General features: G+C 36.2%; 1 protein-coding gene across 5 annotated transcripts; it reads left to right on the forward strand.

Moving 5' to 3' along the window:
- Positions 1 to 98: 98 nt before the first annotated feature.
- Positions 99 to 22,796, forward strand: LOC109055089 (rho guanine nucleotide exchange factor 7-like). Of its 5 annotated transcripts, none has more exons than XM_042717394.1 (22): positions 99 to 518; positions 2,070 to 2,176; positions 5,992 to 6,076; positions 8,178 to 8,314; positions 8,520 to 8,721; positions 11,554 to 11,642; positions 14,737 to 14,831; positions 14,904 to 14,999; positions 15,201 to 15,323; positions 15,454 to 15,592; positions 16,104 to 16,163; positions 16,326 to 16,472; positions 16,748 to 16,834; positions 17,879 to 17,957; positions 18,056 to 18,189; positions 18,657 to 18,878; positions 19,019 to 19,112; positions 19,299 to 19,388; positions 20,477 to 20,647; positions 21,116 to 21,215; positions 21,501 to 21,555; positions 21,659 to 22,796. In XM_042717394.1, the coding sequence occupies exons 1-22, from the start codon at positions 368 to 370 to the stop codon at positions 21,779 to 21,781; spliced, it is 2,586 nt and encodes an 861-aa protein (XP_042573328.1). In that variant the 5' UTR covers positions 99 to 367; the 3' UTR covers positions 21,782 to 22,796. The 5 variants fall into 5 exon arrangements, with proteins under 5 accessions (XP_042573328.1, XP_018927874.2, XP_042573325.1 ...); XM_019072329.2 differs by having other exon boundaries at positions 104 to 532; positions 2,096 to 2,176; XM_042717391.1 differs by lacking the exon at positions 20,477 to 20,647 and having other exon boundaries at positions 113 to 532; positions 2,096 to 2,176.
- Positions 22,797 to 26,699: the final 3,903 nt, after the last annotated feature.

The following is a 26,699-nucleotide window of genomic DNA, read 5'->3' on the forward strand; positions in this document are numbered from 1 at the left end:
TCCACTCCAGTGCTGCTAAATGCCTAATATGTCAATGCGTTTGTTTCTTTAGTCTTTAAAGTATTGAGTGACCCGAGCTGCGTGAATTGGGTGTCATGTGGCGGAAAACAATTGCAGGCTGTTGATTTTGGTTTAACACTAGCTGACATGCTGCCAGATGAAAGAAGAGGAGAGAGAAACCGGACCTGCCAGATAACCCTAAACAGATCGTCATCTCTAACGTCCAGGGAAAAGGAGGGATCAGAGCCCTCGCTCCTAACATCCTGCTGCTGCTGCTGTGGATATCACAGGATATCTATCATTTCACAAAGCCCTGCATGCTCGTTTGCGTATGGATTATTGAGCTTTAGTCGCACCTTTAGAGGTCATGAATTCGGCTGAGCAGACCATCACATGGTTAATAACGTTGGGTGTCCTGGAATCACCCAAAAAGACGCTGTCGGACCCTGAAGGCTTTTTACAGGCATCTCTCAGAGATGGGGTGGTTTTGTGTAAATTGCTGGAGCGGCTGCGACCCGGTTCGGTCCACACGGTAAGCTGTTAGTCAATGAGCTCATGCAGTGCCGTGACAGAGTACATTAATGACACAAAGCACTGCTGTTTTTGTGACTCGGACACGCAGGACCTTTGTATCTGTCTCCGCGCGCGCGCTTTGCGTTCGCTGAGCTCTTTAGCCAGTGTATATTAACATGCTGTTTTCTTTAACTTTTAGCTCTTAGTTTAATTTCTTTTTACTATGAGTGAAATTAAATGGTGTTGAAATATGTAGAGGAAATCTCGTATAATCTGCGGGGCAAGTGTGGTATTTTTATAATAATCCTAATGAAAAGGTGATCAGAATGTGGGACCTTAAATAAATATATACACGGAAATCAACAGTGGAAAATTAATTTGTCTATATGAGTCGACCGCCATTGACTGGTAAAGAAAGAGGGAGAGAGGGGGGGAAACGACGATGTCCGGTTTGTGAACGAACTGTTTTTGAGTCGGATCTTTTTAGTGAATCAGTTGAGCACCTGTCTGGATGATTCATTCGCGAATCGGACTCTTTGAACCGAACCCGTGTCATTCGGACGCGTCCGAGTTAATGAGCCAAACGCTTATGCATGAACAAATATTACAAATTCTTCTTAAATTCCGTTTTTTATGATCCGAATCGTGGCTGCACTGATTGAACTGGGACACTTTAAATTACAGTGAATAATCAAACTAAATATTCCTCAATGGGACGTCACCCCTTGCCTTTTGAACCGGTTCATTGGAACGAACTGATCGAAATAACCGATTCGCGTAAATCACTAAAAAATATTTCTACTAACAGTGACTTATTATTATTATTATTTTTTCACAATTAGACAGTTTTAATAAAAAAATAAATATATTTTAATAAATAAATATGTAAATATGCTAATGGAGCAGAGTAATTGAATCTGAGCACATTTCAACACAATATTAAAGTGTTTATTTATTTATTTAGTCTTTGCAGGTAAGCTAGGTTGCTTATTTGTAAAGATATGGAGTTTAGTATTATTTTAATGTTATAATTTATTATATCCACATACGCTTTGCTATAAACGAGAATGTGGATGTATTTAATTAATAATTCATAAACATTTTATCAACCACAGTCTCGACAGGCAGCGTAGTACAATGTATTCCAATATATAGATCAGTAATTCTGATTTATAGGCAATCTGAAATCATCTATGCTGATATGATCGCAGTAAGCGTTTGATTTTTATGAAATGTCTGATGAAAAGTGGAATGCTGGGGGGGGATCTGAAATCGTATGTGCTGATATGGTGGCGGTAATGGTTTTGTTTTCATTTCGTGAAGATGTTAGACTTTGCTCCGACAGGTCGGGTAGTGTTTGCCTGTGCCAGCATGCCCCTCTCTCTGAACCCGACGGCAAGCTATTACCAACACACGTCATTTCCGCTATTCCTCCGCCAACTTCCCTATGAAGAATAACTGGCTTTTTGCAGGAACGGGGCGATGAGCCGCGATATAAACAAATGGCACATTCGCATAAGTTTTTGTTTATTCTTTGACCAGCCTGCTTGGACGAGGCTTTATCTGTCCGCTTTATTTTCAGATCTACCAGGACCCGCGGAAAGACGAGTGTCTGAGTAATATCAGAGAGTTCGTGAAAGGCTGTGCATTATATCACATCGAGGTGAGTGCTCTGCTGTACTCGTTCGTTTCATTTGCATGCTCGTTCATATTTCTGATCACTGATTCAGTGGCTTGTTTGTGAGGTTTGAAGGCAAACCAGGTCGCCAGACTGAGTCTCAGCTGGAGTTGGGAACAGACTAATCCTGTGTGTTTTGGTTTTAGAGTTATTATTACATTGGTAACAATGGCCTTGAGTGTTATTGCTGCATTTTGACTTGTTTTACCATGATATCACCATCAATAATACAATTTATAAGAGCCCTGTGGACTATATTTTGCAATTAATCACTAAGGATGAGAATTAACTAAAAATGTGACCGTCCAAAATTACACACAGATGTGACATAAATGCCAATAGCAAGTATTTCAGGAAAATAATATATGTAAGTTAGGCTATATATTTTAGTTTATTCAGAATATTATTCCAGTGTATTCCAATAGCTGTAAAGAATCTAAAAGTATTTTCCGGAATAAAGCTTAAAGTCAAAATGATGTGCGTGTAAATCATAAATTACATTTCTGTACTGCTTTTTCACAATACACATTGTTTCAAAGCAGCATCACAGAAAATCATGGTTTATTATAGTATCTCAATGCCTTATCACATTTAGAGCAACATTTTTCAACAATATAAACAATAAAGCAGTTGAGATTTGCTATTTAGTATACAGTGGTTTACTTGAGAATACTGAATGTTAGTGGCACATGGATAAAGTTGGATTCACTTGTATAGCAAACTTCTAAATAGAGCTGCTGTGGCATAAAATGCATAGTTTACATGGCAAGGGAAGCATGATCTTGGTGAAATTGTTGTAAACAGTGACTGCTGGATTACAGTCGTGAATGTCTGATATTTAGTGTAATGTTTCATTATAGACACTTTCACTTCAGTAGTTTACAGGGTGTGGCCAATTGTAAACGGGCGTTGCACCTGACAGTTCTCAATGCAAGAGTCGTCCAGACTTGTCTATCAAAAGAATTCTTTGCTGAAAACTGCAGTGCATTGTAACAGTTTTTTTTACACCGTTGATATGCTATTAACAGTATCTTGATATGTTTGCAAACATGGTGTTCTGGCAGCTCCGTCTCCATGCAAATCCAATAGGAGTTGGTGTGAGATTGAATCAGATCCTTCTCCCACACAGAGTTTTTATTGGAGTTGGAGCCAGTGCTATTGTTAAACCTACTTTTATGGCTAGATTTTGTGTTCAGATCCAGCTCTGCTCATTTTTCCTGCAGATATCTATGATATGTCTGTACAGGCAACTGCATGCTGTTTCTTGGGAAAAGCATGCAATAGACAGCCCAGTATGCAGCCATAAATTATTCTCATTATAGTGCAATGAATTGTCACATGACCTTTGATTTACTGCAATCTCTAAAGTCTCTAAAGCGCTGGCTTTTTTAATGAATTGCATTCAGATCTTATGTGATGGCAACATGTTATTTTGAAAGTGACGCTTTTGTCAACAACTGCTGTTATGTCAGTGAAAGCTGTTTTTAATTTTTGAACCTCACATTTTTTTTTGTCCCTTTTAACAGTTTTTGGGGAAATCTGAGAGTGATTTTTCTTCTGTGCTTGTTAACGTTTGGCAGCGTGATGGTGTAACTGAGATCTTTCTGCCCACAGGGGTGCTGTGTGCGCGTATGTTGCTCTGTGAGGCATTTGATGCTCTATATGAGTTCTGTTGTGTAGGACGGTTCCAGTTCTGTGTGTGTGTGTGTTTGTGAGTTTCAGGAGTGCCAGTGTCTTCGGTTCCTCTGGCCAGCTGTGAGCGGTTCAGACAAGCCCTCTATTGTGGTGAATGGAGTTGTGTGTTTGAATGGGCAGAGCTGCCAGCTCATTAATGGTGCTGTGGGGTTTGGCACAGGCCAGAATGAAGAGAGGCACTCCACACTAAAACTGCTTTTTCAAATGGCATGTTTGGATGACTGGTTTAAAGAGAGAGAGAGCAGGAGGAAATTTAATTCCACTACAGTGATGGCAGATGATGTAATGTAGACTTGATGGTGCTTGAATGTTGGGGACTGGACTTTAGGCCCGTATCAAGTACTGAATATTAATGAAATGTCTTTGTGTCTCTTTTTTGAGAGGTACATTGGAGCAAATAAACACAGTTCTCTTAATTCACTGATAGGAGAAAGTTGCTTTCATCAGTTCCTGGTCAATTCAAAATCATTGTTGACTTTTTTTAGATTGCTACGTGGCAATTGGGCAAAAATGTCAAATTGGATCACTTTGGATCAATTTAATGAGTCCTTGCTAAATAAAAGTATTTATCTCTATATATTTCTCTATAATGTATGTATGCACGAGAAAAAATCGTTGTGATCAAAGTTATTTTTAAGAAAACATGACATTCAAATTAACCCAGTTTACTTCCCTAAAACATGATAAAAGCATGTGTCTCACTTGAAGATACTTGATGTTTTGGCAGTAAAATGGGAAATAGCAAATGCCATTCCAAAAATGACACATTTTTTTCAATGTTAAAATAGCCTGCTTTCTATTTGTGCAGAGAAAACAAGTAAACCATTTATATGTTGATTTCCCCAAAAGATATGGTTTCTTAAATTATAATCATCATAGTAGAAGGCAAATGAGCTGATCCACCAGGAGACATTTGGTGTATTGACACAAATCCAGGACCAATTTATTTCCCAATCTCATTGCCTGTATCATTTGAAGAGTTCAAATCAAGCTGGTGTCAGATCAGGCCAGTTTGGGTTTGCTTGAGATGAGCTTATGTGTCCAGATGGCCCAGAGAGCAGCAGGTAGTCTGAGAGCCAGAAACCCACACACACAAACACAACATTGCTCAAGCTTAGCAAAACTACTTTCTTATATTCCCTCAGTGAAGCAGACTCATTTTATAGAGAATCCGTGGTCATTGTAAGTTTCTTTAGGTTTCTGTGACTAGAAATTTGATCTGTCACAAAGAGGTCAAATTCACGCTAGTGCAAGAGGGCTTTTTTCTAATGTTGCTTATTCTGCAGAATGTGTCCATATTTTTTATGAATGATTGTTACTGTTCTGCAGTTTTGCATATGGCCTCTGGATTTGCATATTTAGCTTTACATGAGTTGAGTTACAATCCACCCTCTGCTAAAACTGTTCATCCAAGTTTGATATATAGACCTGAAGCTTTCACCATTAATGCTTGGGTCACCATCACTCATCATATTGATCCCTTGATGCATTTCATTTCAATGCATACATTTAAATATGCTGATTTGAAACATTTCTTCGTATTATTAATAATGTTGAAAGCAGTTGTGTTGCTCATGATACATTTTTACATTTCTTTGAATAGAAAGTTTAAATGAACAGCGGTTATTTGAAATACTAAGTAAAATCTTTTGTAACATTTTATGGGCCAGATTCACTATTAGCTTGCATCAGAGTTAAAATATTACAGTCAGGATTTACTAAAGACGCACAGTGAAGAATTAATGCTGAAAAGGTGTGGACACAGTTATTTTTGGGCCAAACCTTATCTAATATGCATTTGTAGGAGTTTCCCTTTCAGACGACAAATTTAAAAAACCTTTCTGACCCTAAACTTTGGAATGGTATGTTATGAATCAAGTCCACCTTATATTGCAGATTGAAAAACAGTATTTATCCTTTTGGGACGGTATTTATCCTTAAGGCATCAGGGTTTGTGATTTATGATCTTGTGCATCAAACCAAAACATGCTAATCTAAAATGTAATTTCTTTTTGTATAGGATTATCTGAGAATAACAGATCCAAAATCTTTTTTCTCACTTTATATTTGAGCTCATGCATCTCTCTGTTTTTGTCCCTCTGCAGGTATTTGAGGCCAATGATTTGCTTCAGGGCCAGAACTTCTCCAAGGTCTTGAATTGTTTGGTTGCACTCAACAAAGCAACTTCAGGTGAGATACATCTGAAACACCTGTTTATCAGTGCTGTCTGACAGGATGTTTTTAAAATCATAAAGAGGCATTTAGTTTATTACCATCATGGAGTACAGTATTTACTCGGAAGTGAGCTAAACCTGACATAATTGACCCTTTGCAAAACCCCGCCCACCTTAGTTATTGTTGCTATGTCTGATAAGCAATGCATCTCTCACTCTACACATCATGTTCTCACACAGTAAAAAGACAGAGCAGGTATGAAACATACCTTTTAAATGTTGTCTTTAAGAAATTTAAGCAATAAATACCATTTTGTGGCTCTTTAATGTGTTGTGACAGATCACTGTAATGACTCTTTTCAAGCGGCACACGTGAACCGATCGTCTTTTCATTTAATCAAAGCACGAAATTAACATGAATTGAACACCAGAAGGTATTTTATTTCAATTGCGGAAAGACATCAATACACACCATTTTTCAAGTTTAAGTCTACAGAAGTTAATCTACTCTCCTGTCTGATTTGTTTGTTGGACATGTTGGCGGATTCGGCGTTATGATTGGTGAGATTGCATTGTCATTTAAAGGGTTAATTCACCCGAAAATGAAAATTAGGCCATAAATTACTCACCCTCAAGGCATCCTAGGCGTATATGACTTTCTTATTTCAGACGAATCCAGTCGGAGTTATATAAAAAAACTGTCTTTGATCTTTCAAGCTGTTAAATGCCACTCAGCAGGTGTTGCAGTGCATCAGTCCAAAAGAAGTGAAATAAAAAGCGCCCATCCATAAAAATAAAAAAAAGTGTCTCACATGGCTCCGGGGGGTGAACAAAGGCCTCCTCTAGCGAATCCATGTGTTTTTGTAAGAAAAATATCCATATTCAAAACGTAATAATCACTTTAATGTAGCTAATGCCAACAGCAGCTCGTGAAAACCAACGTTTGTTTACAGGAACAAAGGAAGCAAAGTTTCCTTACTTTAGCAAAGGAAAACTAGTCTCCTCTTGGCTTATATCGAAATCCTCTGACGTTCTTCTTTACAAATCCTCATTTTGTACTTAGTGACCATTGTTTTGTTTTGATCTCTCCCCTGCACTTCCGCGTTAGTCACTTCTGAGTGGCGCATGTGCAGAGCCGACCTCATACGTCATCCAACCGGAGCTGCTCCTGTGTACAACAGTGAGCACAAGCTAGATTCAAGCGATTATTAAGTCTTAAATATGGTTATCTTTCTTACAAAAACGCATGGATTCACTACACGAGGCCTTTGTTCACCCCCCGGAGCCATATGAGACACTTTTTTTAAATGGACGGGCGCTTTTTATTTAACTTCTTTTGGACTGATGCACTGCAACACCTGCTGAGTGGCATTAAACAGCTTGAAAGATCAAAGACAATTTTTAATATTACTCTGACTGGATTCGTCTGAAAGAAGAAAGTCATATACACATAGGATGCCTTGGGGGTGAGTAATTTATGGCCTAATTTTCATTTTTGGGTGAACTAACCCCTTAAGCTCTTTGAAAAGGGGCAATTGCCTGAAGCCTCCTTTTGGGGGATGTCATCATTTGTAAAAACAGCAGTAAATATATAAAATAAATGCATGTTTTTGTAAATATTTTAAAAAATGCAGAAAGTTTTCTGAAGTGATAATTCACCCAAAAATAAATAAATAAATATGCCATCATTTACTCACCCTCCACTTGTTCCAAACCTGTATGAGTGTCTTTCTTCTGTTGACCACAAAATAATGTTGGTAACTGAACAGTATTGCTCAATTGTGAGTTGCTTTGGATAAAAGCATCTGCTAAAAGAATAAATGGAAATGTTTCTGGTAGCCATTGACTTCCAAGTATTTTTATACTTTTATTATGTAAGTCAATGGCTACCGGCAACTGTCTGTTTCCCTATATTCTTCAAAATATCTTCTTTTGTGTTTATCAAGTTTTTCATTTTTGGATGACCTATCCCTTTAAGATTAGGGTTAGGTTATAGTATCTATGTCTAGCTGTACATGAAGCAGATAGAATGGAATGTCCCAATGTAGATTGCTAAGTAAACGTGTGTGTGCTTGGAGTGAATGTCTGTTTTGTTGATGAGTGTTTTCTGGTTGTAGAGTCCGGTGGTGAGAGTAATTCTGTGTGTTCTCGTCACTCGTCTTCTCTGCGGATCAAGTCCTTTGACTCGACGATCAACTGTTCGTCCACTCACAGGAGATCATCCAGACTCAAGTACAACCAGTACCGCAGTCTGGTGAGCATCACAATCTGATGTAGAATAAAAAGGCTTCTTTTAAACCACTGGAAAACAGACTGAAGTGATTTTATGAGTAATTGTGAAAGGTACTGTTCAGTTCTTTGTGTGTAGTTCAAAAACTACTTGGCACACCTGTAATTTGAGTCCTCGGACAAATATAAAAGAAGCTGGAACAAATTCTCTCTGTATTTTTTTTCTGTAGGACATGTCTGAAAACAGCGCCCCTCAGGTGCTGGTGAAAGCGCGCTTTAACTTCCAGCAGACCAATGAAGATGAGCTGTCCTTCAATAAGGGTGACATCATCCAGGTGTCACGGCAGGAAGAGGGCGGCTGGTGGGAGGGGTCTGTCAACGGCAAAACCGGCTGGTTTCCTAGCAACTATGTCAAAGAGATCAAAGGCTCTGGTTTGTATTTGCCATTTTAAACTGAAAAAATGTAGCTGCAGAAGTTAAACCCTGACACACTCTTATAGGAAGAGAGCTGATCTAAAATCCTGCAAGAACAGACAAGCAAAGTGAACTAGAGGGTTTGGTCTTACTCATACTCCTCTCATAGACTGCCAAGAAAAGCAGAAGAGATGAAGTTTTGTAGACCCCGTTTACCTGCTGACTTTCTTCTGTGCCCTAGTGTTACCATAATATTTTCATAAAAGACCTGCTGGGTATGTTGTGTATAGATCAGAAAATCGCTGCGGGTAGCTGCATGTTAGGCTGTCAACACTTTAGACAGCTTAAAATATATATATTTTTTAAAAGCCTATTTGTACTTGTATCTACGAGGCACTGAATGTAAAATCTGCCCGGGTCCGATTAAAAGAGGACTTACAGGCTTAATGAAAATGTGCCAAAAGAGAACTGAATGGCAGCTCTCTGCAAAAGCCAAACACTTTGGGATTATATGACCATTACAGGCTTACAGTGGAAAGATGTGTGCTCATTCCACCCAGCTTGAGTACAGGACCAGGTGCTGCATACAAGGTAGCAAACTAAGAGTTAAGAGTAAATGAATGGTAGGACACTTTATCTGAAGACACTTTTTATAATGACAAAGCCTTGTGTTTCTTTAGTTCTTTAATCAAATCTGCTGATCTAGTACTTAAGATTTTCATTTTCATTTTCATTTTCATTCCACCAAAAAAACTTTTTTTTTTAAGAAGCCTCTTATGCTCACCAAGGCATTCATTTGACCCAAAATACAGTAAAAACAGTAATATTGGCAATATTATTACAATGAAAAATGAGCTATACTGTATTCTATTTGAAAATATGTAAAGGTATAATTTATTCCTGTGATGCAAAGCTGAATTTTCAGCATACTTACCTTAGTTTTCAGTGTTACATGATCCTAATATGTGACTCTGGACCACAAAACCAGTGTTAAGTCACTGGGGTATATTTGTAGCAATAGCCAAAAATACATTGTATGGGTCAAAATTATTGTTTTTTTTTTTAATGCCTAAAATCATTAGGATATTAAGTAAAGATTATGTTCTATGAAGATATTTTGTAAATTTCCTACTGTAAATATATTAAAACAATTTTTGATTAGTAATATGCATTGCTAAGAACTTCATTTGGACAATTTTAAAGGTGATTTTCTCAATATTTAGATTTTTTTGCAACCTCAGATTCCAGATTTTCAAATAGTTGTATCTCGGCCAAATATTGTCTTATCATAACAAACCATACATCGTGGAAAGCTTATTTATTCAACTTTCAGATGATGTATAAATCTCAATTTCGAAAAATTTACCCTTATGACTGGTTTGTGGTCCAGGGTCACATATGCTGATTTGGTGCTCAAGAAACATTTCTTATTTTTATCAGTGTTGAAAACAGTCAATATTTTTGTGTAAACGATAATATATATTTTAGGATTTTTTTGATAAATAGAAAGTATGAAGAACAGCATTTATTTGTAACATTCTAACTGTCAGTTTTGACCAATTTAATGCGCCCTTACTGAATAAAATAATTAATTATTATTATTTATTTTTTTAAATCTTACTGAACCTAAACTTTTAAACGGTAGCTTATATTTTAAATAACCAGCTTTTCGTAGCCTTATCTCACTGTATGCATGTTGTAGTATAAACACAACCCCTGACCCTTGTTCTGCAGACCAAGCATAAATAGCATGTACACCCCATGATGCCAAACAGATGCTTCCCTCTCATGTGTGGGGAAAAAACCTTAATGTGTATTCGACCCAGCTTTGAATGGAAATCATTTAGGATGACATCAGAGTTTGAACATCCAGGGCTTTACAGGAAGGAAACACCATCCAACAACAAAGACAGGAAGTGCAGCAGCCAGAAGACAGCGCTCCCCCTTTCCTCAGAATATGGCTCCACACTCAAGTTTATTCCACTCTCTGAGCACTTAGCGATCCAGACTCTCTTATAGGATTTACTTGTGTTAAATGCAGTAGACATTAATAGTATATTGATTTCATGCGTCATTGTAAAAATGGCTGCAGTTAGGAAGAGGGGAAGAGTGTAGGGTTTGTGATGCATGCATTGTTTTCTTTGAGCTCAGATTATATTATTAAAGGGGTGGTTCATCTAAAAATGAAAATTCTGGCATTTACTCACCTTCATGTCACTTCAAACCTGTGTGGCTTACTTCAGTTGTATGCAAAAAGACAGGAAGAAAAACTCATAGAGTTTTGAATCAACATGAGAATGAATATATGATGACAGCTTTTGGGTGAATTACTCTTTTTAAAACTAGATGTGTTCAAATTACTAATTCTAAGTATGTGCAATTGTAAATATGATGTTTAGCTCAATAAGCACCTCTAGTGAATGGTTGGGTTTGTGGAGATGTTGAGCTCTTTTGTTGAGAACTTATGGAAGGGAAAAGGAAAACAAAAATCACACATTGCACACACAAGTGGAGAATAATGGTTTTTATCAATTAACCTAATGTTTTCTGGTGGAAAAGCATGAGAACTGTTCCATTTTGATAATAATTCCAGGAAGTTCACACATTTTGTTGCTGATATTAGTGTGAATGAACCATAATGGATTGAACTAAGTGAAATGTTCAAACCGTCTTCTTGCTGAAGAAGTATAATGATCTTCCCCTCTAGGTATCTAAATCTAATATTGCTGTCCTGACTGCTCACTGCAGGAGAGATGTACTTCAGTATTCAATAACAGAAACCAAGTGTTTCCAGATGTTGGTCTAAGGTGACCTCCTTACCTTTTGTTCTGTTTTTGCTCTCTCCTACAGACAAACCTGTGTCACCTAAGTCTGGAACGCTGAAGAGTCCACCCAAAGGCTTTGAGACCACTAACTACTGCAAGACGTACTATAATGTGGTAAGAGAGATGTGCTGGAGTGCTGCGTTAGTGGCACGTAACACCTCCCACATGGAGCGTGTTGATTATTTATGATGTGCGTGGGGTGGAAATGGTGCCTCTGGGGAGTTTGTATTGCACAGATATTTTCCTAACCAAATAAGCAAGCACACCCCACCAACCCTGCCTATGCTTGACAGATAAGACTAAGGTTTAAGATATTAGGAGTGATTGTGATAGCAGCATTATGAATCATTTTAGAGGGTTATGAAACACTGCGACAGATTTTTGTGATTTTTGTGTCATAACTATTTGGCTTACGTGAATATAACTATTTGACTTACGTGAATACAAAATGCAAATCCTTCTCTTTATATCCTAACTGACATAAACATCAATATGCCTATTAAAAAGTCAATATATAGACTACCGTTCAGAAGTGTAGGGCTGTAAGATTTTTTAAATGAAAAGAAATGAATACTTTATTCAGCAAGGATGGACTAAATTAATCAAAAATCACAGTAAAAACATTTGCAATATTATAAAAGTTTTTGTTGTTATAATAAATGCTGTTATACTGAACTGTATATTCATCAAAGAATCATGACAAAAATGTATCATGGGTACCACAAAAATAACTGTTTCAAACATTACTGTTTTTTTTTCTTTAAACTTTAAAATGCATTAAAAAAAAATCTTACAGACTCCAAACTTTTGAACAATAATGTATGTAGACCAGACGCATCCATGAACCAGTTCACACAGCTAAAGATAATGCAATGCCACTCATTTTCTTTTTTGAGTTACATCGAGGTTAAAACTGTGCATTGCAAGGATATTCAATTTGTTTAAGGGTTTTTATGATGCAGCGCTGTGTCCGGTTTTCTCAGACTTTAGCCTTGGACTAATCCGTGAATTTACAGTCATAAGGTTTTAATCTGGGTTTAAAAGCCTCGTCAAACTAGACTTACTTAAGAGTTAATAATCCAAGTTTGAACACCCAGCAGCAGATGCTGCTCCGGGTTTGGGTTTGATTTAATGTCAACATCCTGACAATAATGATTTTGTTAATAAAAGTCATTTTCAGATCATTTGATCTCGGTGTATGCGAATTTCCTTTATTATGCTTCATTTCCTCATGTGACGTGTCCCAGAAGCCTCCCTCTGAGCCTCTGCAAGCCCAATGAGTTGTTAATGTGTATGCGAAGGTCGGGTTTTGGCTACATTGTGTGGATCATCAAATGCCCCCACAAGGATATTAAAATTGAAGTCACCTACATTGTGCATTAGGAAAACGGCTTGGTAAACAAACAATCTTAAAGAAAATGCAGAAAGGTCTGTGAAAGATGGCTTTAGAGGCAGGAGATAGAAATCATTATATCATTAGCTCAGTATAAAAATAGTAATAAAGTCAATAAAGTCCCCACCTTGATAGAAAAAAACAAACCTTTGTACAGTATGTGTGATATGCTTCTATGTGTCTTTTTAGAGGTGATGACAGAGAATGCGTGTGTCTGGGCTTCTATTTGCATATTTTTATGTAAATGTGTTGTTATGAATGTCTGTGTTTGGTTATCAGTTCATTGCGTGTGTTTGTCTCTCAGTCGTGCCATAATATAGGTCATCTTTTCCATCTCATTGACTCGGGGGACAGCTGTGCCTGGGGCCCTGCGCTGTCTGTGTCTGTGCGTCTGTGTTGGTTATGTGTCATGTTTAATGGGAATGTGCAGTAACTGACCCTATACTCTTCTGAAGACTGGCTGAAGATGAAGAGTGTGTGTGTTTTAGGGAGGACGCTAGTTTGAGGTCAGGCAGGGTTCAGTCTTTTAAAGCAGCTTTAGGGGAGGAGATCCATTCAAGTTAAGGACACAGTTTGAAAGGGCTGTAACTGTCAGGCTGTCCAGACGTCCAGTGGTATTGTTCATGTCAGGGATTCTTTTATACATCTGTTTACAGACAAACTTTTTTCTCGGTCCTGGATAATTCTGGAGGGAAAAAGACTTGGCATTTTCAAGTTTGGACTATTGTTAATATGAACTGTCCTGTATCCATAAATGATGGTTGTTATCATAGAATATTGGTATTGATTTTTTTTATTTTTATAAATTAATATTTATGTAAAAAAATTACATTTATAATATATTTCTTCAAAGAAAATAAAAAATGCTGTTTTATTTATTTAATTGACCAGAACAGCAGGAAAAAATGGCCTCTTAACTCCATATTTGTGTTTGTATAAAATTTAAATATTAAATAAATATATATTTCAACAATTAAAAATGTAAATATTTTATTTATTTAATGGACTAGGCCAGCAGAAAAAAGTATTTCTAAACTTCCAGCAGAACCCCCATAAACACATCCCCTATTTTAATACAATTGTTTTGATAAATTCCTCAGGTTATCCACCTGACATCTGGGTAGAAACTTTGTTTCATTGTCATTGTTTGATTGATGCTGTAATACTTTTCCAGGTAATAGCTGCATCTCAAGGTTCCCCTGCTGTCTATTTGAGGACAGATTGAAGATTTATTGTTGCATTTTGAGGTTTTAGCTGCTAAGATGTATTCAGAGAGGTCAGCTAGCCTTGTTTAAACAGGGATGTCTTAAGTTAGTAATCTTAAGTTAGACTGAAATCAGTTTATCATGACATGCAAGGACTGGCCCAGTTCTGTCATCTCTCACACTTTCTCTGTATGCCTGCAGTGTTTTGTCCTCCAAGTATAATGAACATATTTAAATCGACCATAGATTCTAGTCTTTTTGCACTTGGAAAACTAACAGGTCAAAATCAATGTGCTTCTCCTATTTGTGTACCACGTATAACTGTGGGTGTTAAATGTTGAGCATGTGTGATAAAACCATAAGACCAATCATGAGTGTTTTTAACTTTCGGTACTTTAGGCATTTCAAATTATATTCTATGTCATTTATGCTAACTGTGAATCGGTATGATATTATAGATGCATGACATTTGAACAACACAGTCTGGTGTGTTCAGTTATATCATTACTGTTGCAAACGAATACTAATAAAGCTAATAATAATGTTTAAAATGTGTTCTTTTAAGTTGTCATACATGCATAACTGTTGTTCATTTTTGTCATATGTACAGGTGGTTCAGAATATTGTACAGACCGAGACAGAGTACTGTAAAGAGCTGCAGACTCTCCTCTCAACATATCTGAGAGCATTACAGCCCACAGACAGGTAAGAACACAAGCCCAGAGTCCAACATAACAGAGATTATAGTAGTTCAGTACCATCCCTCTCTCTTTCTAGGCTCAGTGTGTCAGATATCAGTCACATCATGGGAAATCTAGAGGAGATCAGCTCATTTCAGCAGACACTGGTGCATTCACTGGAGGAAAGCGTCAAGTAAGAGTCCCCGTCCTGTTCTTTCATTCACTCGCTCACAGTTTGACATCTAGTGGCAGTTACCAGTAATGCACTGTAGTGCTTTTTTTTTTTTTTTTTTTTTTTTTTTTTTAAGCTCTGTTCAACTTTAACATTCATTTATATGTTTATTTTTAGTAAACATTTATTATTTCTAAATGAACTGGTGTGTGTTGTGTGCAGAGTTCCAGAGAGTCAGCAGAGAATAGGCGGCTTCTTCCTGTCCCTCGTTCCTCAGATGAGGAGCCTGTATGTGACCTACTGCTCCAACCATCCATCTGCGGTTAACGTTCTCACACAACACAGGTGCGTAACAACACAATAAACACTGTGCATAGACTATTGATATCGGACAAATGCTTGAGAATGAATGAAAAAGCATTGAGTTTCAGAAACACTGTCTATCAGCGTCTGTTTGCTTGTGTGTATGTTTCAGTGAGGAATTAGGAGAGTTTATGGAAAGTAAAGGTGCAAACAGCCCAGGGATCCTCACACTGCCCTTCCATTGGATAGATTGCACACTGAGACTGGAGAAATACCCCACGCTACTGAAAGAGATGGAGCGCCACATGGAGGTACTCAACCGCTCTACACTAGCATTCAGACGTTTGGGGCTGGTTTTTTATTTTATGATTTTGATTTCCTCTAATGCTCACCAAGGCTATTCTATTTTGATACATTTTAAAATGTAACTTATTCATGTGATGACAAACTGCATCACATAAACCTTCAGAAATCCTTCTAATAAGGTGAGAAAGACTTCTTATTTTTATCAATGTTCAAAACAGTTGTGCTGCTTAATAGTTCTGTTGAAACCATGATATTTTCAGGATTCTTTGATGAATAGAAAGCAGTAGAAATTTAAATGTTTTGTTATAATTACATTATAAATGTCTTTACTGTCACTTTTAAGCAGTTTAATGCATCCTTTCTGAATTAAATGATTTGCTTCTTTAAAAAAAAATCTTACTGGCATCAAATTTTTAAGGGTAGTGTAAGTATTCTGGTTATGAAATTAAAAAAAATCTGTGTGTTTATATAGTATACCAGTTTAACTCACTCATGTTCTTCCTTTGTTCTGCTCAGGCGCTTCATCCAGATTATCCAGACATTCAGAAGAGCATGACTGTATTTAAAAATCTCTCAGTGAGTATTATAGGTCGACATGTCTTTGTTTTCACGAGTATATAAGGAGGACAGATGTGTGAGATGATAATGATGATGATGATGAGCTGTTTGTTTGAGTTACGTTATCTTTCAGAATGGGATGGTGAGTTTATCTGTGCATGTTTGTTGTTGTGTCTTCAGGCCCAGTGTCAGGAAGTGAGGAAGAGGAAGGAACTTGAGCTGCAGATTCTGATGGAGTCTATTCGGGGCTGGGAAGGGGAGGGCATTAAGACCCTGGGATCTGTCCTCTACATGTCTCAAGTCCTCATCCAGAACCACGGCGCTGAGGTGAATGTTACCAAATAGTCTAGAGGTTTTCAGCACTTAACCGACCATCAGGGACTTCCAGTATTTCAAAATAAAAGCTACATTTACGTTAATTTATCATTTCTAGAATCAAACTGTTTTGTATGTTCTCCATGGACCCCTGGCTAAAAAATCTTTTCTTATTTTTTATTGTACATGTTGTTTCTTAGATTTTAATTGACTGATTTTGAATTCAGTGTACTTAAAATGATAAATGTAAAAATGTAAATCTTCACTGTAATATTCTGCTTCGTCAGGAGAAGAATGAGCGATACCTCTTGCTGTTTCCTCATGTACTTCTTATGTTGTCTGCTAGTCCTCGAATGAGTGGTTTCATCTACCAGGTAAATCTTCACTGTAGTATAAATACATTCTCCAGTCCCATCAGTGTTTCACTGCACTATATTTTTTTCTGATTTTTGTAGCAAAAATTACTTTATTGCTGTTTTTCCCAATATTGTATTAATATTTTTTAATTTTTTTGTCTGTGTGTGTGTTGCAGTAAAACACACCACAATCATTATGTATATATGTAACTAGTTTGTGGATGTTAAGCCTATGATTACCTTCAGTTTGTAGTTGTTTGTATAATTAATGAAATCTGTTATGGTACATAAACCACCCTCACCATCATGCACAAAGCGAAGGTTGACAATGATATATAAATGGGACCCTGGACCACAAATCCAGTCATAAGGTTTTTTTTTTTTTCGAAATTGAGATTTATACATCATCAATAAATAAGCTTTCCATTGATGAATGGTTTGTTAGGATAGGACAATATTTGGCCGAGATACAACTATTTGAAAATCTGGAATCTGATGGTGCAAAAAAATCTAAATATTGAGAAAATCACCTTTAAAGTTGTCCAAAATAAGTTCTTAGCAATGCATATTACTAATCAAAAATTAGTATCTTAATATATTTACAGTCAGAAATTTACAAAATATCTTCGTGGAACATGATCTTTACTTAATATCCTGATGATTTTTGGTATAAAAGAAAAATCTATAATTTTGACCATTACAATGTATTTTTTGCTATTGCTACAAATATACCCCAGTGACTTAAGACTTAAGTGACTTTGAGGTCCAGGGTTACAAATATTACTGAAAACGCACAACTGTGTTAAACATAGCTGCTGTACTGTATATTTGACATGTTTTATATTATTATTTCATGTTTTATTTCAAAATTGGGCAGTAAAATCCTTAAAGGGCTGAATTTCATACTCCATATTATTCAATTATTACACTGTTTCATATTACTCTGTTATTACACTACTCTGTTTGAAATACCTCAGAATGGATCTCCGCTGTTTGTTTGGTTGTTCATGTATTAATAAAGCTGTAAAATGCTGACATTTGATTGGTTGATTGCCTCCTCAGGGGAAGCTGCCTCTGATTGGAATGACTTTAAATAAAATAGAGGACAGTGACACCACAAAAAATGCTTTCGAAATATCTGGTGAGTTTCCCTCCCAGTTGCCCTCATGTCACATGTTATTATTGCTAGATATTGAGAATACATATGCTTGAGCAGTAATGATGTGTGTGTGTGTGCAGGAAATATGATCGAGCGGATCCAGGTGATCTGTAATAACCAGCAAGATCTTCAGGACTGGGTGGATCATCTACACCGGCAAACCAAACGCACTTCAACCAGCAACTTGAAACCACAGAGTGTTCCCTGCCACACGGTGAGAAACACATACACTACCATTCAAGAGTCTGCAATCAGAAAATCCTCATGGTCAACAAGGTTGCATTTATTTGATCAAAAATTCAGTAAAAACAGTAATATCATGAAATAAAAATAATTTGGATATGTTTTTAAAATTCTGTGATTGCAAAGCTGAGTTTTCAGCATCATTACTCCAGTCTTCAGTGTCACGTAATGCTTCAGAACTCATTCTAATATGCTGATTTGTTGATTAAGAAACATTTCTTATCATCACAGTTGAGAAAAGCATTTATTTGAAATCAAAATCTTTTGTAACATGATCAATAACTTTAGTCACTTTTGATCAGTTTAATGTGTCCTTGCTGCATAAAAGTATTAACATCTTTTAAAAAATGATCAGACTCTGTAACATGTCTATGTTAAGAATGACTGATATTCAGCGAAATTCAGTGTTACTCACCAGCTCATCTCCTTCCCGTTCAGCTGCCGTCTCACCCTCTCACCCCGTCCAGACACTCAGAGAATCGAGGTGTGAGCGGATCTCCAGTCTACCACACTCTTCCTCACCTCTCTTCACTTGGCACCCCTCTCAGCGGTATGATGTGGGGGCCCCTCGAGCCTCCCAAAACCCAGAAGCCCTGGAGTCTCAGCTGTCTCCGACCTGCGCCGCCCCTAAAACCCTCAGCTGCCTTGTGTTACAAAGAGGTATCATGACACAATAATAGCATCTCTAGAAGAAGAAACACTATAAACCAATGGTTAAAACATATTATTTATTAACTATCATCTGTTTATTAAATAAGACACAATTTGGTTATTGTGTATAATTTTCTTATGTCCTTCAGGATCTCAGTAAAAGTCCCAAAAGCATGAAGAAGCTTCTGCCCAAACGTAAACCTGAGAGGAAGCCATCTGATGAGGAATTCGCTGTGAGAAAAAGTATGACACTAATTATTTATTGAAGTTTATTAATGTTCTGTAACTTTCTACATATGCATGTGATGTATTTGATACAAACTCATCACATGTGTGGCTTCTGTGTTTACTGTTTGTAAGATAACATAGTGACTTTATTATACTCTCGCAATGTTTCCTTACTCCTGGCATCTTCTTGTTTTCCATCAGGTACTGTAGCTCTGGAGGAGGATGCTCAGATCCTGAAAGTGATCGAAGCATACTGCACAAGCGCTAAAACACGGCAAACACTAAACTCAAGTATGTACTCTCTACACCTTTATGTAATTTCTTGTGATTTTTATTTGCTTTGCAATTTTCAAATCTCGCTTCAGTCCCAGACTCTGTGATGGGATTTCTGCATGTAAATGAGTGAGGATCCCACATAATACTGGCATTTTTGGCACATTTTAAATGTATTTTTTTCCCCGAGTTCTTTCTAAAATACACTAATGTTTGAAAGCTTCGGGTCAGTTTGATTTCTTTCAAAGCAAAAGCAAACGCTTTTACATTGTCACAAATATATATATTTTTTTCTTTTTTATTCATCACTGAATTCTGAAAAAATGCATCACTGTTTCCACAAAATTAAGCACCCAACTGTTTTCAACGTTGATAATAATAGGAAATGTTTCATGAGCAGCAAATAAGCAGTTTAGTTTGGTTTATGATTTATGATGTGTCATTTGAGACTGGAGTCTGGAGTTTTTATTTTATATTTTATATGATTTAAGTTTTGCTTTGTATATTAAATTTTAATTTTTATTCAAGTAGAAGAGTTATTTTAAATTGTAATATTTTCCAATATTATCGTTTTTTCTGTATTTGATCAAATGAATGCAGCCTTGGTGAACAAAAGAGACTTCTTTCAAAAACATTAAAAATCTTACTGACCCTAAACTTTAAAAGGGTAGAGTGTTTGGAATATGAGGCCCATATCTTGAGTCCTATAAAACACCTTCATCTGTCCTGAAGTCTCTGTCAAACATTTGTCTGTGAAGTACTGCAACATCTTTACTGGATTTTAAAGGCATTGGCTGTATAAGTATATGTTGACTAAACTCTTTACCACTGCGTTGGTCACTCTTAATATTTTCTGCTCTTTTTAACATGAATATTTGTTTCTTTTCCTCTTTCTTCCTTCCTTCCTTCCCTCCATCCATTCATTTTTTTCACCCATTTCTCTCTTATGTTGTCCCACTATTGTTATATATTTATTTCATTCTGTCATATATATAATTTTTCGGGCATCTTGGGCTTTCCCTCACTTTACTCCTCTTGGTTTGGTCCATCCTCTTAACCCACCTGTCCTCTCCAATATGATTGGTTTGATCCCCATCCCTAATTAGCATGGCAGGGCACTGATTTGATGCATAATCATGTGCTGGCTGATGTTGACCAATCGTGTGTGGATGCTGTGGGTTGCCGTAGCAGCGGATTTCCCTCCTCTGATCAATCTGAAGACTCGGACTATGACAGTATATGGATAACTCACACTAACAGAATGGGTTCTATGTCCCGTAAGAGCTGCTGCTCGTATATACATTTTGTTTGCATTGAAAGTGGCAAGCATATAATTAGTTAACATGTAAGGTTGTGAACATATTGAAGACATGGATGTTCATGAAAGAGCAAGAAAGATGTTTTCAGTGCTTTTCCTTCATGGCTTTCACAGGACAGAAATGTTCACATTTAATAGTACACTATCCTAAAATTCTGTTTCTGTACAATTCAGGATTATTATAGTTAAAATTAAAACTGAAATAAAAATACATTGACAAAACATACTAAAAAAGACAAAAACACACAACAAAATTACTAACACATGAAAATGAAAAATAAAAAAAACATTAAAAATATTAATAAAAACTATAATAGTATCTCAGTTATACTAAAATAATACTGGAATGAATTATATAACCTGTCATTGAGTTGTTCAACGTTATTGTTCCATTTTTAATCCATTACCATTGTGACATTTTTTTCAGGATCAAGGAAGGAGTCAGGACCACATATGCTTTTTCCTGAAGAGGAGAAAATCATTGTGGAAGAGACCAAGAGCAATGGCCAAACTGTAATCGAAGAAAGGTTAGATCTCACATTTCTGCATCTAATTCACCTATTTATGTACTATTTTTTTTTTTATTAGGGCTGTCAGTTTATGCAGTTATTTATCATGATTAATCATATAATGATACTGTGTGAAAAAAAAAAAAAAACATTTAGAGATTCAGGACTGTTCAGTTGCTAGTCCCCATTGACTTCCATAGTATGAAGAAAAAAGAAAAAAAAAAACACTATGCACGTCAACTTGGACCAACTTAAGGGTAACTATCCCTTTAACATCAACATTAAACTGGATGTCCTTTACAGGAGTCTGGTGGATACAGTTTATGCCTTAAGGGATGAGGTTCAAGAACTTAAGCAGGTTAGTCCACATGCAAATGTTTGTTAATACTTAATGTGTTGCCATGTTGTTTAAATGCGAAATCTGGTGCCGTGACCCGGATTCTCTGATTTTGCATCACCAGGACAACAAGAGAATGAAGCGCACTCTTGAGGAAGAACAAAAGGCACGGAAAGAGCTGGAGAAGTTTGTCAGGAAAGTGTTAAAGAGTATGAACGACCCATCCTGGGATGAGACGAATTTGTGAGCTCATCTGTACATTTTTGAAAACTGCATCTGATAAATGTGTGTTGAGTGTAGTAGCAGTCTTAACTCCTGACCAAAAGTACTTGTAAATATTGTGACAAAACTGGACTTGATCCCCGCAGTCACAGTATTACGCTTTTTAAACCTGATCCTTTTCAAGCCTTTTTTGTTTGCCAGTGCCAAGTATCTAGTTCATCTAATTCATTTTCAGATATGATAAAGATAAAGAAATGTCAGGTGTGGTCTGGCAAAGCTGCCAAAATAACGTTTGATCATTCAGCTCACCATCACAGATGTCACTGGTTACTAGTCTAAAACTGGGAGTCTCAGGGATGATAGACACACTGTACCTACAAATGTTGCCAGGCCTGCATCACTGCCTGCGTCCTTTCAATCATTAGCCAATATGTTCAATAAGGGATGACATTCAATAGGATTTTTCCAATGGAAAACCTTGCAATACAATACTAGAGACATTTTTAGAGATTTTTTTGGGGTGTCATTTCAAAGTTACTTTTACAATAACCTCAGTTTTAATTTCATCCAGTTGCTCTTTCGCACCTTGCAGCTTGTATTTTTTTTTTTTTTTTTTTTTACTTTTATTATGATCCTCTACACTAATTGTGCATTCACAGACTTTTTTTTGTTATGTACAGAAATAGTCCTTTATTGTATTTAATGCTCAGAAATGTGCCTTTTTGAAAAAAAAGGAGATTTCCAGAATTTTGTCAGCATTTCTAGCTCTGTCAGTCAAGTCAAAGAACCTTTTTAAGAAAAATGTAAGCAAGAGTGATTTTAAATTAACACTGAGTCTGTGGTTAGAAACCAACAGATTAAGAGTCTTCTATGTTGTCTGTCTAATTTATGTATTTAAATGAAATATTGTCTATTGCTAAATGACTGTGTATTGTGAAATTTCCAGATAACCTCATCTACTTTTTTCTTTCCAAAGCACTCTCTATCTTAATCTCTCTTTCTTGCTGATTGAATGAAATAAATACAAATTCTTACTGTGACTCTTCGAATGGGATTTGTGTTTGTCTCATTCCTCTCTTGCATCATTAAATTAATTCTTCTGTTGCCAGATCTGTCAATATCCACAATATGTCATGTATTACCAGCTAGGCAAACAGTCCAAAAATAGAAAATAAATAATTAAAAGCAGTATTATTGTAAAATGTTACCACAATTTAAAATAACTTTTTTATTTAAATGATTAAAAGAAATGTAATTTATTCCATTTCTTAATGGTTTTCTGGAAACTGATCCGTTTCAGGATTCTTTGATGAATAGAAAGTTTCTCATTTATTTGAAGTAGAAATCTTTTGTAACATCATAAATGTCTTTACTGTCACTTTTGATCAAATGAATGCAACATGCTAAATAAAAGTATAAAATAAACTTTTTAACCAGGATTCTTTGATGAATAGGATATCATTAAAAAGTCTTTTAAAGTCTTATTCACAGATGTAATACAAAACATAGTAAAACAACATTTTGCTATTATACACTCTCAATAAATCTGTGAATTCTTCACTTAATACAACATAATACCAGTGTGACACATTTCTGTCTTGTAGCTTGTACTTGGCCTCAATAGTCATTGCCGTCTCAATGTAAATCTTAATCAAAAGATTAAAAATGCTGCTAGTCAATTGATATACCACTGGTATTTCACACTAAAGTAGCATGACAAACTTAAGCCGTTCATGTATAAAATCTGTCCCAAGCCCCGTTCAGACATGACACAAGCCAAACCGTCTTTCTGTGAATTCCTCCATTGTTTCGTTCTCATTGTCTGTGTAATCCAGGACTGAGATGGCAACAGATGCAGATGGAAGCTGCCGAACAAACAGGCTGAAACTCAAGAGAAGGGGCTGGATTTTGGACTGTTTTTGTGTTTAGTTTAAACTGGTAATGTAATGGGTGTTCAAATGTTTCTCCTTCTTTCAATATCAAGCAATGACACAAAATACAGTATTTCTGTACTCTCTCTCCAACCGAAATCAATATTAATTGCCAATCTAAATTCCTGGCCTGATGCTGTTTCTTTTATTTCTTTGAATACTGGATTATGATGAAAATGTCACTGGATTGCTCATATGTTTAGCAATGTTTGTTTTGTTTGAGATGCTGGCACAGAAATATTTCAACCCACGGGCTGCGGTGCAGGTGTGGCAAACCCTCTTGTGTGTGTCTCGCATCTGTTTTCCAACATCGCTACCTCCACCTCAGCCCTATTATGGCAAACAATGACTCGCACCAAACGCATCCAAAGACTCACAATCCTCAGGGACAGCAAGGCATTGTGGGAGATTTAATCACTGGCTGAGGCTCATGCAGAAGGAGGCAGGTTGTTCTTTTGTGTAAGAACTGAGGCGACTTTGACATTTTGAGGAAGACTGACGTTTAGGACACATTTACATAAGGACAAAGCCTAGAGAACGGTACAGAGAGACAGAAAATGTTAAATGTCACTTAATTGAGCTGCTCTGTGCTGTCTCAGAAGTTTTAATTGTGTTAACAAAATCATATTCCCAGCTACACTGACTGTACAAGGACTGTTAGACAGTCATGGATGGACTTAATGGTGCTAAAGAAGATTTCCACACATGGGTATCTTTATACTTCACTTCAATTTCTATTCACACAAGTCTGTAATGTATGAAATTATGCTTGTCACAACCTTAGTCAGAAGCAGTGTTGGGTGTAATGCATTTCTAAGTAATTGATTACTGTAATTTGTAATTTGAAAAGGGATTACACTTATTTTAATTACAGTTACTTTAATGTAAATGCATTAAATATTGTATAGAGTATAGAACAGTTTAATATAAAACAATAGTTTAACAAAAAATGTAACATCTAATTTTAAAATGCATGTTTTAATGTAACCTTCTCCCTTTAAATACTTTGATCAGTTCAAGAATAGTTTATGCAATTTTCTATTATTTATTTGAAGATTAAAATAGTTTCAGTTTCATGTCTATCCTCCTTATTGATCAACTGGTCGAGGTTGATATGGCATTTAGAAAGTAATTAGTAAAAAGTAGATAAAAAATAGTAATAATAATACTTTCTTACAGTAATCTAATTACACTGTTGAAGATATCATTATAGTAGCTAGTAATTAATTACCTTTTAACTAACCCAAAACTGGTCAGGATAGATGTGATATTACATATGTAATATTATGTGAATGAAAACAAGGCTTTGCTGGGTGTGCTATCATTCAAAAGTTTAGGGTTGGTGAGATTTGTAATATTTTTTAAAGAAGCCTCTTTAGTCACTCACTAAAGCTGCATTTATTTGATCAAAAATAATTGATAACTGTTTTTTTAAGTATATTTTTTCACATGGTCCTTCATAAACCATTCTCATGGGAGTTAGTTGTTTAATTTTTGTATTAAATGAATAAGAACAAACCCATTTATTTTATTTGTTCCCAGTCATGTTTAAATATGTCAAGCGCAGGTTTAAAAGTTGATTATGTAGCATGGCCTACTTTATATTCTTGCTTGACTAAGAATACTGTTTAAGCATTCTCGAAATCAGGTATTAAACCCCATTTGACTGAACAACACTGGATGAAAGACAAAAGCTCTGTCTTTCCATTTATACCGCATGAGGTTGTATACTTTCACCCTTATGAAAGTGACAGGCCAAATTTCATTCTTTTATGGGCACTGACTGCCCCTCATTGACTTACAATGGAAAGGATATAATTTTGCAGATGTTGGTGGAAAAGCTCAAATGTCAGCCTCTTTTCAAACTGCCAGACCTGCCTTAGCACAGGGATGAATAATGGATCAGTCACCTTTGTCTACTGCTGAATATTCTTACATAAATACAAAGACTCATAAAACACATAAAAGAGCATCTAATTCATCTTTTAACGCACAGATCAAACGGTGTGATAACTCGGCACACAGTCCATTTTTCTTAACGACAGGCAGGTAAATGAAGAACACCTTTATGCTCACTCCTGTCTGGAACAAAAGCGGATTTAGCCTTGACTGCTGTCTTACTTGTTTCGCCTGGTTTTTGTTAACACTTACACAGAGGAAAAGGCTATACAGTGTCCAATGCACACACACATGAGGTTTGTGGAAAGACTGTGGTGATTTTTAAGGAAGTTTGGTCAAACCTCTGTTGTTCCAAACTTATTTGATTTTCTGCCGTGGATTACAAAATGAGCTCTTAAGCGAAGAAAAGAGCAAATTGCTAGTGAGGTACAATGTGTGTACTGCACATACTTGCACACTAAAAAAACATTTCTTTATTCACATCTTCCATGACCTAAAATCTGTGGTGAAGACTGCACATTTCATACTTAAAAAAGTTTCTTTATACACATCTTCCATGAAAAATCAGTGGTAAGACTTTACAAAAAGGTTCCATTTGTTAATTATTATTTAATTTAAAATTGAGTTGTATTTTTATTAACCAACGTTAACATATATTAATAAATATTATAACAAATGTATTGCTCATTATTAAAGCATCTGTATGTAGTTTTGTGCATTTTCCGATTTTGAAGCCCCGTACAGTTAAGTGTGTGGAATTCACTGTCATAAATATATCCCGTCTTGGATAGCTGTAATGTTAATTAATGCATTTACTAATGTTAAGTAACGGAATCTTTAACATGGAACCTTTACATTGCACATAAGGTTCTTTAGATGGTTAAAATATTCTTGACAGTAGGAAAAAAAAACGTTATTTATGGAATTTTAGTTAAAAAAAAAATTGAAAGGGGAAAATAACTTCTTTTCGGACCAAATATTTGTGTTCCAACCAATTGTTAATTGTTTCTACACTCTCCATAGCAAGACTCACCAGCTCCAAACCTGCTGCCCTATGCCAAACTCCTTAGCTCTGCCCTGGACCATTCAATAAGTAGACTATAGTGATAATTT

This window comes from Cyprinus carpio, chromosome B1, assembly GCF_018340385.1.
Source record: "Cyprinus carpio isolate SPL01 chromosome B1, ASM1834038v1, whole genome shotgun sequence".
NCBI lineage: Eukaryota > Metazoa > Chordata > Actinopteri > Cypriniformes > Cyprinidae > Cyprinus > Cyprinus carpio.